Source organism: Natrix helvetica (assembly GCF_964273705.1).
Source record: "Natrix helvetica genome assembly, chromosome: 4".
Lineage (NCBI taxonomy): Eukaryota > Metazoa > Chordata > Lepidosauria > Squamata > Natricidae > Natrix > Natrix helvetica.
In genome coordinates, this window is record NC_138550.1 from 63,249,831 (window position 1) to 63,263,676 (window position 13,846).

Sequence of the window (13,846 nt, forward strand, 5' to 3'; positions counted from 1 at the left end):
TACCGGTTCAGGCGCGCACACAATGCTTCTGAACATGCACAGCAGGTGGGCAGAGCCTCCCGCCGCTGCTACTACCGGTTTGCCCAATCCAGGCCGAACCAGGAACAACCCACCTCTGGTCACATGGCAAGTCACTTGGTTTATTTGGCAACCATACTTTTTAGTACCAATTGTGCCTCCCAGAACCAATTAATGCCTTGTACTGAGGTACCACTGTATTTTAGAAGCAAAGATTTGAGTACAGAAAGGGAACTGAATATTACAAAGTTGACAATGAAGAATCTTAGCAGAAAATGCAAAGAACAAGTAAATAAAGTAGAAATGAAACTGAAAATAAGAAATTAGAAAATCACTTTCCCCCCTCATTATTTAGGTAGAAATACGCAATGCAAAATCTTTGGAATTTAGGATTGGTGGATCAGTAGAGGTTCCTGACATACATATCAGTGTGGTAAATATATAATATTTTGTGCTTTTAGGTTCTAAGATTTGTAGTACTGAATATTATGCATTTATAGGGAAGTCCCATTCATTTTAATGAAAGGATAAAAAATGATAAAATTTAAAATGCTCTGTGATGCTAAAAGATCTGTGTGTATAGACATGTCCTCACTCTCAAATATGTTTACCTGAGATAATGTCATTACAGAAATCAATATTTTTGGTCTTTCCGAGGATCCCAGAAAATTGTATTATGAAATGTAAAGTAGGTGTAATAAATAATAACACACCCCTTTCATAAAAATAAGAAAATAGTAGTTGATAACTCCACAAAGACTTAATTGTTCACATTCTGTTTCTAGAATGTCCATTAGGTCCTGAGCATGTTTAAGATTGTTACGTCTTAGCTCATGGTAAACTATTCTTTAAGGCAGTGACACATCTTTGTCATGATCATTATGGTGATGTAAATTCTTCGGAAGAGTTTTTTGTAATATGCAGGAGATATATGAAGTTCCTGTCTTCAGATTATTAAAGCAAATCCATCATTTTCCATATTTATTTGACTGTTTCATTAAGCCGTCCCATAATGCCACATATTCACAATAATATTTATTGTTATATCTCCATATGTATGAAGACATCCTATTTCTACAGTTTCCTCAACAGAATTGTTTGCAGTTTTCTTTCTTACCATTATCTTGGTCGCTCAAATGATTATTTACTGCTTTCTTTAAAGTGCTCTTTTATCTTTCCTGGTGTTTATGTGGATTCTACTCAAGAAATCCCATTTTCTATTGAGAACAAAGGAAAGTCATACGCTAAAGTGGCAATAGATTTGTCTGAACATGATGACTTTACTCTACATTTTCAGCCAGGTATTTCTTAATTTAAAATTGTAATTGTTTAGAAAAATCTGTTTAGTTTTTTTAAAGAAAAGCCTGTTAGAAAAGCCTTATCTTAAAATCTAAACATTTAAAATAATTTAAAGAAGTTTTACCAATAAAGGAGAATATTTGTAGCTCAGGATTGAAATGAGGAGTCCTTGGTGCTCTCTGAGCTTGCTTGTTTTCTTGCAGATGTTTCATTACCCTAACTAGGTAACATCATCAGTGCTAGTAAGTGCTAGTATGGAGTGCTGTTTGCTGTCAATTTATATTCTGGTGTCTTGCCTGTCTGTGTGAGTGGGGGTTGTCTTTGGGATTCTTTAGTTGGGCTGTTTAATGATAGCTCTTTGGCAGTTTCTTGATTGGGGTATTGCTTACTTGATTGTTGATCTGAAGTTGACCTTGGAGATCTATGCTGATCTGAGTGCTGATTGCTGGTGGAAAGATGCTGGAATCTTTTTCTCTTTTGGGCTGGTTGATTGCTTCTTTTGCATGGTCTACATTATAGATCAGGGGTCTACAACCTTCAACACTCAAAGAGCCATTTGGACCCGTTTCCCACAGAAAAGAAAACACTGGGAGCCAATAATAACTGTTGTGACTGGGTGGGCATGGCCAACTCAATGTCACTCACTCCCACTCAGTCACATGACACCACCATCCCCAGCCATGCCTACCCAGCCAGTCATTAGGACAGAGAATTGGTTGTTAAATTATTTGCCCTGCCTGCCCTACCTCATCCTTCTCCTCCCAGCCACCTCTTGCCACACCCGGCTTTGACTGTTTTGTTCACATCTCTCTCTTTCTCTCTCTGTCAATATCTCCCTCTGTCTCTCTGTCTGTCTGTCTCTTTTCTTTCTTTCTCTCTCTTTCTCCCTCTCTGTCTCTTTCTCTCTGTGTCTTTCTTTCCCTCTCTCTTTTTCTTTCTCTCTTTCTTCCTCTCTCTCTATCCCCTCCTTACCTCTCCCCCACTCCCATCCCCACTTCCCAACCCACACACCCAGAGAATAACTGTAAGGAAATTTGGTAACCTTCTCTCTTTCTCTGGAAAGATACAAAAATAAACCTTGCAATGCAAAAGGGGTGACTGTTAGGCTGTTACATCACAGCACTATGAGGTTGTCGCCTTAGATCGCCACACACACTTCAGAGAAGCATCACTCCAAGCAGCAGCACAATCACACAGGCAGGCATATACATCCTGCAACTCGGTCCAAAGGAGCCAGAAAATATAGTCCCTGGGTGCTCCCGAGCTTGGCAGGCAAAGTATGGGACCACCCCGCATCACAAAGGCAGCCTCCACTGAATCCTTGAAAAACTGTGGAAAGGCAGAGAGAGGGGAGTAGACGGAGCCAAATCAAATCGAATCTCTCTCTCTTTCTCTCTCTCTCTCTCTCTTTCTCTCTCTCTCTCTCTCTCTCTCTCTCTCTCTGTGTGTCTCTCTCTCACTGCCTGACACTGCAAGAAACAGCAGGCAGCTACTTCCACTCTTTGTTGGTCCTTGACGTACAACCTGCTCTCTGCCTTGAGACACTGGCCCACCTTGCGCTGCAGCCAACACTGCTGCTGTTGCCAGGGGTGAGTGGGGCAAGGTCTCATTGTGGCTCTGCATCATAATGGGCTCCAGGAGGAGGAGGGAACACCATCTCCCCCATTGTGAAGCACGCTAACTTTCACTGTGCTGTGCAAGGCACTGTGAGAGCAGCGGGTAGGCCATGGAAGCGGCAACAGCAGTATTATTTATTTTTATTTATTTATTTCTTAGATTTTTAGACCGCCCCCTCTCCCAAAAAGGGACTCGGGGCGGTGTACAGTCAATGCAAATAAAATACAGTCATAACAATAAAATACATTTAAAATACATTTAGAGGGGGAGATAGACTGTACAAGAAATAAATACCTAAAAACATCCCAATTAAAACCCCAAACCCAATTAAAAGCATTGGGAGTCGCAGCAGAGGGCTGGAAGAGCCATGTGCGGCTCCAGTGCTGCGGGTTGCTGACACCCAATATAGATGTTGTTAATGCCTATGTGTCTGTTGATGGCTGATTTGTCAGAGTATCAGGCTTCTAGAAATTCCTTGGCATTTTTGGATTTGGCCTGGTCTAGGATTGTCACATTTTCCCAATCAAAACTATGGTTAAATCTGTCTATATGTTGGGAAATTAAAGATTTTTTTGTCATGCCTCTGACTGCCAGTTGGTGATCATGGATGTGTTCTGCCAGTCTTCTTCCTATTTGTCCTACATAGTGGTTGTTTTTTTGGTTTGCTTAGGATGTTTGGCTTGTGTGCTAACCTGATTCCATGTGATTGTAGTAGTCTATTTGTAGTTTCTGACATATTCTTGATGTATGGCAGTGTAATTCTTTTTAGCATTTGTGTTGGTTGTGCTGTATTGGATTGAGTGGTCAAGGACATTTTGATAAAGTTGAGTTGGTATCCATTTTGTTGGAATGTGTTGTATAGATGCTCCATTTCCTTTTTCTGCTGTTCTGGGTTGCTACAATGTGTTTGGCCAATTTAAATGAAGTCCTTATGCAGCTTTTCTTGGCGGAGTTTTGGTTGTTGCTTTAGTAGTTAAGCATCTGGTTAGTATGGATGGTTTTTCTGTAGACTTGCATCTACAGAAATATGTTTTATTTAAATATAAACATTTATGTATTTATTTAGAGAGTTCCATTTAGTAAGTTAATTAAAACTTTCTACGTTAAATGTGATGAAGATTAGTTGTAAGTCTGCACATATTCTTTTGATGTTATTACATCCCATAATAAAACAATATCAACCTGAAAAATATATGGGATGTTCCTGTTTAAAAATGTGGCCACCTTCTCTAGCACCTTCTTCCAAAAGCGAAAACTGGATAAAAATTGTCCAGAATGGTTTGGTTTAGTTGGGGGGAGGGGGGAGGAGGAAGCTAAAATAGATGTGGCTTAGCTATTAGCTGCCAGAACCCTGACAACTTTATCATGCCCAACAAAAACAAATTCCTCACAGAGGCTCAATGTTAGGGTTCTATATACCATGCAGAAATAAATCATTGTCCAAGGCAAAACATCCTTAAAGGTCCAATTTATTCTACAGGCAATTTAGCACGGCTATGGAAATTCCAACTCTGAATTTACATCCTGTGGGTTCACCCAGTTGAAAGTTCATGATCTATCCCCACACCCACAAATCCATCACATGTTCCAATCATATTCTTCCACGCTGGCATGTACACCCATCTTCTTCCGGCCAGGTGTCGAGATGCGGAGACAAAAGATGACCTTGGCTTCTACAAAAGAATGTCAACAATCCATTCTACAATCCTACTCCTTTCTATTCCCCCCTCCCAACTACTACACTATTGAAACAGCATAGAAAATTATAAGAAAGTGTGGCAGGCCAAAGATCCTAAAAAGAATATAACTACAGGCCTGACACTCAGTCATCTTCACAGGATTTGCTTCAAAGCCAGAGTCTAATTTAGTGTGAATCTGATCAACTTCCTCCCTTAGATTTCTTGCATATTCGTTACAATGACCTTGTAGATCAGACATGTCAAACACAAGGTCTGCAGGCTCGTGGGGCTGCCCCGGAGATGGTGATGGACCAGCCCCTGCCGCTCCGACCACAGCCCACCCCAGTGGATGCCCTCCTGGCATGTGCACAGGAGACAGTGAGTGTGTGGGGGCTGATGGTGTCCGGCAGCAGCCCGTCCACCTACCCCTAATGGCCCTGGCAAATGGGAAGGGTGGGGAGCAGGCTCACTGGGGGATGAGGTTGGACAGTGGGTGCTGAGGGTCCAGGGCCTCGGTGTGGTGGTGATGGCGGCCAGTTGGACTGCCTCACTGCAACTCCATTATCTGTCCTTGTTTGCCCATGGCCGCAAATATGAAGTCGGGTCTCTAATCAGTTTCAGAGTATTGTTACTTAATGCATGTGCCAAATGTTGGGTTTGATTTTGTGGCAGCTTACTTTCTTCTCAGCTATTCATCAAGAAAGCTACTCCATGTTCACCACATGAGTCATACTAGGAGCAAGATGCAAGGGGAATGTGGGCAATGCCCACACAACAATAGTGTGATTGGGGGATGACTGCAACCAGATCTTCTTAAATCTTTGAATGCTAGTACGGACTGTAACAGTCTCTTATTTGTACTATTGGATATAGTTGCTGCCTGCAGATTGCTTATAGCTTTCTGTGTTCACCATGAGCAGGACTTAAATCAATAAAATAGAAATATACTATTATAAAAATTGAAAGTACAAATAATTGGTAAAATTATTTTTATATTTTCTGATAGATATGCATAATACATCAGAGGCATCTCGAGTATATCGTGTGACTATAGAAGCCAATACTATTATGAACTGTTCTCTGAATTTCACACCAAAAGAAGTAAGTTTATGTTTTAATGAATATTAATCTATTTATATTGTTTTATAATGTTATTTCCCATTTTCCTTGCCCAAGTCCTGTTGGGCTACTGCATTAAGGCAACGTGTGCATGTATGTACGAATGTGTGTGTATTCCTGGGACGGGTGAGTAAAGAACATTGAGAGGATGTGCCAAGATTATATTTTCCTAGTAGAGTCACCCACCATATAAAGATCCCAGCTCAGCTAAAATAAACAATATTGGCCAGCAGCAGCAACTCTCACTCATACTGGAATGAGAGTTGCAAATTAATTACTGCACGGGAGAAAGAAAAAGTAAACCATGCCTGTATTTTTTTATCAAGAAAGCCACATGGATAGAAAATATAAAATGATTGATGATACCACACAACATCTGTAAAGACATTGAAGATGGAATCAAACAAGGAAATAAAAGGAAAGCCTTTTCAAAGATTTCTGAACTCAGGTTCCAATCTTGTGGACACGCTAAAAAAATCCAGTGGATAGATCATAACCAATTTAAAGGTTATCAAACAAAGATAGAAATTGTATATTGAAATGCTATATAGTAGAAATGTCTACATTTAAGATTCCTTAGAAGATACATATTTCCTACTTACAAGAAACTCTGGTACTAGATGGTGACGTTAGATCACCATCCTGATCATTACCCAAATCAAAAGGCTACAGGAATTGATGGAATACCCATTGATGTACAGCAAGCAACAGAAGGTTGGTCAACGCTTGGTCAAAGTTCAAACAAAGCTATGCCAGCAAATCTGGAGAATGACAGTGGGCACAGATTGGAAGAGATGAGTCTACATTCCAATAACTAATAATTGTGCAAACTATTGTACATATCATTAATTTCATATGCCAGTAAAATAATGATTAGGATTATCCAATGCAGATTAGAACCCTATGTGGAAAAAGAGATGCCAGATGTTAAAACAAGTTTTAGAAAAGACCGAGGAATATGAGACCTAATTGCTATATAATTGAGAAAGCGAAAAAATAAAAAAGTCACTATGTCTACCATTGATGATCAAAACGTTTTTGACTGTCGAATTACGGGATGTGCTCAAAAAAAGAGGAATCTCAGAACATCTCATTGTACCCATGAGAAATTATATGTACATCAGGAAGCGATATTATGGACAGCCTGAATCCAGATTGGCAGACGAATGAGACAAGGCTGTATATCTTCTCTTATATACTCAATTTATATGCTGTACTTACATATATTAAGGGAAGTTGAATTAGAAGAAGATGAATGTGGTTTTGAAATTGGAAGAAGTAATTTCCATTAGTAATTTTGGAATTTTTTTCTTTAAATTACCCAGTACTAATTTACGGTGATTCCCAATTCTGTTTCCTGTTCTCAACAAACTCCCTTCAAATATATTGTATCAGTTTCCTTATTGTTTGCACTGCCAATGGGAGATAATCGCTGATACTTCTGAAAACTATTGGACTGGGAAAAATTGATCTGCATAACATTTTTAGATACAATGAATAACCCTATATAAACCTCAGACATGTATGCTTTCTTTTGCAAACATGGGAGAGAAAAGGAAAGATTTTCACATTAAAATAAATGGTATTTTGTACTGAATACCACTTTGGAATTATTTGTGATTTGGCAGAATGTGATAATAGTTATTTTAGCCAGAGTTTTATGGGTTTATATTCTGGCTTTTTCTAAAATTGAAAGTAGAAGGTTTCTTCTTCATCCTATTTTATATCCAGGGTATAAATTTGTAGTTTGACAGCTGTCATGTTTGTTAGAGTCATGTTGACCTGGCATATGCAATAAGTAAATTTTAAGAGCTCTGATAAGTTTATTAACATGGCATAACTGATGAGTACATCTGACATCACATATGGTTTCCTCATAGGTTTTTATAAATACTGGAACAGTTCAATAGTTTGTATTAGCAGTGTTATTTTTAATTTGTTTTCTAGAGAACCTAGATGTATACATATATACGTGCATATATATGTATATATATATTATATGTATACATCATTATTCATATGATCTCATGTTTTTTCCATAGGTGCAGGTTCCGCTTTTTGAGTCAACAAGTGCCATTTTGTGTACCATCTGTGTCCAACTGGGCATTTTTAATGTCCTCAATTATTGTATCTTGCTATCTTTGCTTTGGCCTTTCATGTGGTCGCTTGCCATCCATATTAAAGTGGAAGGCAATGCAGACAACAATATGGAGTGCGTCTCGCAGAACGACCATTTCCGGTTTGCTCAGAGGGTGGTTTCAAGCGTTCCAAAGGCTTCAGGGAAGCCTCCGGACGGTCCCTGAAGCCTCCGGAGGGCCTTGGGAGGGGCGGGGGAGGCTCTTTTTGCCCTCCCCAGGCTCCTATAAAGCCTCTGGAGCCTGGGGAGGGAGAAAAAAGCATTTAAAATTTGGGGGGGGGCGTTGTGCGCACATGCACACTGGGGGATCGCGCGTTGCATTATGGGTGTGGCACAACCGCACACGACCCCCCCGCGCTCCCCCCACTTGTGGCACGTGAGCCAAAAAAGGTTCGCCATCGCTGCTCTATATAGTCAGTAAAAACAAGACCAGGAGTTGACTGTGGCTCAGATCATGAGCTTCTCGTTGTAAAATTTAGGCTTAAATTGAAGAAAGTAGGGAAAAGCACTGGGCTACTCAGGTATGAACTAAATCATATCTCTGGTGAATATACAGTAGAAGTGACAAATAGATTTAAGGAATTATATCTGATAGACAGAGTGCCTAAAGATCTATGGACGGAGGTTCACAACATTGTACAAGAAGTAGCAACTAAAACCATCCCAAAGAAAAAGAAATGCAAGTAAGCAAAATGGATGTCTAAAGAAACTTTGCAAATAGCTGAGGAAAGAAGGGAAGAGAAAGGCAAGGAAGAAAGAGAAAGATACACCCTATTGTATGCAGAATTCCAGAGAATAGCTGGAAGAGGTAAGAATTAGAGATCTCTTAGACTTCCGGTTCCGGTGGCTGATGGCGACGGGCGAGCTTTGCTCGCCCCGCGCTTTCCCGGTGGGCTCCCCACTCCTTGGGGGGCACAGGATGCCCCGTAGAGGCTCCTGCCGGAGGAGCGGCACCGTGGGGGATCCCCTGGATCGGCGGCGGCCGGGGGGGCCACCTCGCTCCAGGCACTGGGGAGCATGATGGGAAGATGCTCCGGTGTCTTCGCTGCGAGGCTGACGGAAGAATAAACGAGCAGAAGGACGCGGCTGCGGTGCGGTGAGGCGAAAACTCCCTTCCATTCCCTCTACTAATCTGGAGAAATTGCCAGCAGTTTAAACCTTTCTTTCAGCTTGGCTGGAGAAGCGTGGCTGGAGGGAGGGGGACTTCCCCCCCCCCTCGGACAGGCGGCTTGAAACAATTTTGCTTTCAGCCCTAGGGGGAGGAGGAGGGGGAGAGCCAACCAATGATGTCACGCTCTTACTAAAAGCGAATTTTGGATTTAACTCTACAATGCAGTGATGATCTGGAAATTTTGGAAACTTTGAAAACTTTGGTTTTTTTTAATTAAAAAAGTTTTATACAAACAAATTTCCCCCTTTTAACCCCCCCACCATACAATGTAAATCTCATACAGATGCTATGCCCCCTCCCCTCCCCCCAACCCCCCCCAAAATTTTCTCATTCAAATATTAATAATAATAATAATAATAATAATAATAATAATAATAATAATAATAATAATAATAATAATAATAATAATAAAAAAAAATTTGAATTTATTAGCCGCTCCCTTTCCAGACAGGACTCGGGGCGGCGTACACTAGGACATATATAAACATACATATATACAAAGACATACATGCACGGAGGAGGTAATAGATTACAACATTTAGACAATTAAAACCATTAACATACCCCAATAATAAAAACCCAATATACAATAAAAATTTAAAATTTAAAAAAAAGACAGTCAGGAGGAATATGAAAAATTACGGTTGAGCCAGGCCAGATAATTGAAAGAGGTGGGTCTTCAACTGTACACGGAAGGAGCGAAGATCGGAAATAATCCTGATGTCACGGGGGAGGTCATTCCACAGGGCTGGGCCCATCACAGAGAAGGCTCTGCTCCTGGGTGTCGCCCCCCGACACTGTTTGGCGGACGGCACCCGGAGAAGTCCCTCTCTGTGTGAGCGAATTGGTCGTAGGGATGTGTGGGGCAGGATGCGATCCTGCATGTAACTAGGTCCTGTGCCATGAAGCGCTTTAAAGATCATAATCAAAACCTTATTATACTAAATACTTTACCCCCTCCCCTCCCCCATCTTAAAATAGATTACTCATTCACATATTATACCCCCTCACCTCCCAACAAACATAATGGCGGGTCCCACCCTTTGGAACGACCTCCCCCCAGACATCAGGACAACATCAGGACAACAACCGATCTCCGCTCCTTCCGCAGTAAACTGAAGACCCACCTGTTTCGGCTAGCCGGCCTGGCATAATCTCGACAACTGTTCCACCCCTTGGTTAATTTTAATTGTCAATGTTAGCTTTTAAACTTTTATTCTAATTGGGGTTTTAACTTCTCTGATTATTGTATTTATTTATTTTTACCTCCTCCTTTGTAGTCCGTAGACCGTTGCTTGTGTACGTCGCCCCGAGTCCCTGTGGGGAGAGGGGGCGACTAATAAGTCTGATAAAATAAAAAAATAAATAAAATAAATAATATAAGTTTCTCTTAAAGTAACAATAGCCCATTAATCCCATCTTCTAAGTTAATTGAACATATATAAATCATAATATAAATTTCTCTTAAAATAACAATATTTCATTAATCCCATCTTCTAGTTTAATTATGCGTATATATTACCCCACCCTCCACCCTAACCCACCCCCACCTCCCACTCAACCCCCCCGACTTCCGCTATACACCACGCTAACAATTCCAAGCAGCCCATGTATTATTTACTCGAATCATCTATCAGTCTAAACATTCTTACCTAAAGGCTACATAATACCTCCTAGTCTGGTATTTATTCTGTATGTAATCAATCCATTTTACCCATTCCTGTGTATAATCCTCCTGCTTCTGAGCTTTTAAGAAAGCTGAGATTTTTGCCATTTCGGCGAACCCCGCCACCTTCTGAATCCATTGATCAATTGTCGGTAAAAAATATTTTTTCCAATGTTGCACAATCAACAACCTAGCTGCTGTGACCATATGCAAGACCAATTTTGTTTCCCCTTTAGTAAAATCCTTAGCTATACCCAATAAAAACATTTGCAGAGTGAATTGTATTCTTTTCTTAAATACATTTTGCATAACCCACCATATTTTTATCCCAAAAGCTTTAACCTTGTTGCAAGTCCACCATACATGAAAAAAGGTAGCATCTAGGCACCCGCATCTCCAACATTTTGGTTGAACATTTGGGTACATGCATGATAATTTTTTAGGATCTAAATACCATCTGTAAAACATTTTATAAAAGTTCTCCCTTAAATTCTGTGACTGTGTAAATTTAACATTCTGAACCCATATTTTTCCCATGTTTCCAACATGACCACTTCACCAAAGTTCTGAGCCCATTTTATCATACAATCCTTAACCAATTCACTTTCTGAGTCTCTTTCTAACAGTACATTATATATTCTTTTAACTTGTTTTGGGCCAGTCTCTTTTATCTGCTTGATCAGTTCCACTTCTTTATCCATAAAACCGACCCTACGATCTTCTTCCCATCTCTTCTGTAGCTGTATGTAATGTAACCAATTTAAAATAATTCCTTCTTCCAACAGTTGTTCCAAAGTTTTTAACTTCCATTCGTCCCCATCAGCAATAAGCACATCTTTATATAAACAACCCCCGAGTGACTTAATATTCATAATCCCCATGGTGTCTGCAAGATCCAACCAAAGCGGTATTTTATAATCCCAATTGGGCCGGTGCTTCTTCCATGAAACTTTGAAAACTTTGTTATGCCTCTAAACCCGAAGCTGGCAGGGCAAGATGGCACACTTCCGTTGTCTTTATGAACCGTGAAAATTGACTCCACCTTTAAAACTTCAGGCTTCCGGTCTTTGTCTCCGTGCTACTCAGATAAATCTCTTGTTGATTGCTACTTTTTGGACTCCCTGATCTGAAAAACTTTATCTTACTGCCAGTGTAACTAGAAAAATCACCTTCTGCTTGGACCTTTAATCTCCTGGACTCTCCTGGCTGTTCTACCTATCTGACTGATCACTCTCTGTATTGACTGAACTCTTTATTCCACAAACAATGTCTCATAAAAAACCACCTCCTGGGAAGCCTGGCTTTGCTGCCTCTGCCCCAACATCTACAACATCCAGTCCCAGTACACAATCAACGATAACAGCTTTGATGCAACCTAGAACTACAGAGACTGAATTCCAACAAATGTTTCAACAACTTCTACAGGGACAAGAGGAAATAAAAAGACAATTAAAAGAGATGAAAGAAGAAATTAAAGAGAACCAGGCCCAAATTAATAAAAACTCACACAGACTGGATCTTTTGGAGGGTGGGACGGCTGAGATGAGGGAGGGGATGGAAGGGGTGCAGAAGGGGAACAAAGAACTTGACACCCAACAGATGAAAATAGAATTTGAGAGAATGTCCTTTTACCTTAGATTTCAAAATGTGGTGGAGACAGATGATGAAGATATAAGGGACATTATGACAAGTATTTTGGGTGAATACATTCAGAAAGAGAAACAACAGATGAGGTGGGAACTAGATCTGCTTTATAGAGTGAACTCAGCCTATGCTAGAACACACAACGTACCCAGGGAGGTACACATTAAATTTCTCAGAAAATGTACAAGAGATGAAATTCTGAGTGCACAAAGGGGGCAAGCTTTGAAACACCAAGATAGGGAAATAACCATCCTGAAACAGATCCCCAAGAAAGTGAGGGAGAAAAGAAAAAGCTATTTGCAATTAGCGAAGAAACTATACCAGAAGGGGGTGTGGTTCAGATGGTTGATGCCTGAAGGTATGCTAATATTCTGGGAGGACACAAGAGTTAGAATTAATACACCCATAGAGGCGCAGGCCCTTATGGAAAAAAATTAAGCACTCCTAGAAAAACCAGATGATCCTACAACAGACATACAGGACACGGGAGGGGCCGGAGCTCTGGCAGCGGGGGGAGATGGGGCAATACCGAGAAAACTCAGATCACAAAAATGAATAAGAAAATCTGCTTGACATAAATTGATCGAAATTATTAATTGAACTCATATGCTGACTATATATTACTATTTAGTAATGAACTTTGTGTAAATGTATATTATGAGTATGGAGGGAGGGGGCACCTACCGCACATCGCAACTGCCAAAATTTGTAACCATTCCCCTACCTTTTTCCCTGTTATTTTTCAAAAAAACCAATAAAACTTTGTTTAAAAAAAAAGAATTAGAGATCTCTTCAAGAAAATTGAAGATATTAAGGGAACGTTTTATGCAAAGATTGGTATGATAAAGGACCAATGGCGGGGACCTAACACAGGCAGAAGAGATTAAGAAGAGATGGCAAAATTACACAGAAGGACTATACAAGAACAAGCTTAATATCCCTGATAACCATGATGGGGTGGTCACTGACCTCGAGCCAGACTTCCAAGAATGTGAAGTCAAATGGGCCTTAGAAAATCTGAACAACAACAAAGCGGTGGTGACAGTATTCCAGCTGAGCTATTCAAAATCTTAAAAGACGATGCAGTAAAAGTGCTACACTCAATTTTCCAGCAAATTTGGAAAATCAACAGTGGCCACAGGATTGGAAAAGGTCAGTTTACATTCCAATTCCAAAGAAGGGCAATGCCAAAGAATGTTCAGACTACCGCACCATTGCACTCATTTCACATGCTAGTAAAGTTATGCTCAAAATCCTACAAGCTAGGCTCCAGCAGTATGTGGATTGAGAACTACCAGAAGTACAGACAGGATTTCAAAGAGGCAGAGGAACTAGAGATCAAATTGCCAACATACATTGGATCATGGAGAAAGCTAGGGAGTTCCAGAAAAACATCTATTTCTGCTTCATTGACTATGTTGTGTGGATCACAACAAATTGTGGCAAGTTCTTAAAGAGATGGGAGTACCAGACCATCATATTTGTCTCTTGAGAAA

General features: G+C 40.3%; 1 protein-coding gene across 1 annotated transcript in view; it reads left to right on the forward strand.

The window, feature by feature from the left end:
* The window catches only part of CFAP47 (cilia and flagella associated protein 47), a 390,847-nt gene that overhangs the window by 71,897 nt on the left and 305,104 nt on the right, over positions 1-13,846 (forward strand). Inside the window, exons 19-21 of the mRNA XM_081950234.1 lie at positions 374-451; positions 1,181-1,319; positions 5,620-5,714. Coding sequence (XP_081806360.1) covers positions 374-451; positions 1,181-1,319; positions 5,620-5,714 — 312 coding nt within the window. The remainder of the gene's footprint in view (positions 1-373; positions 452-1,180; positions 1,320-5,619; positions 5,715-13,846) is intronic.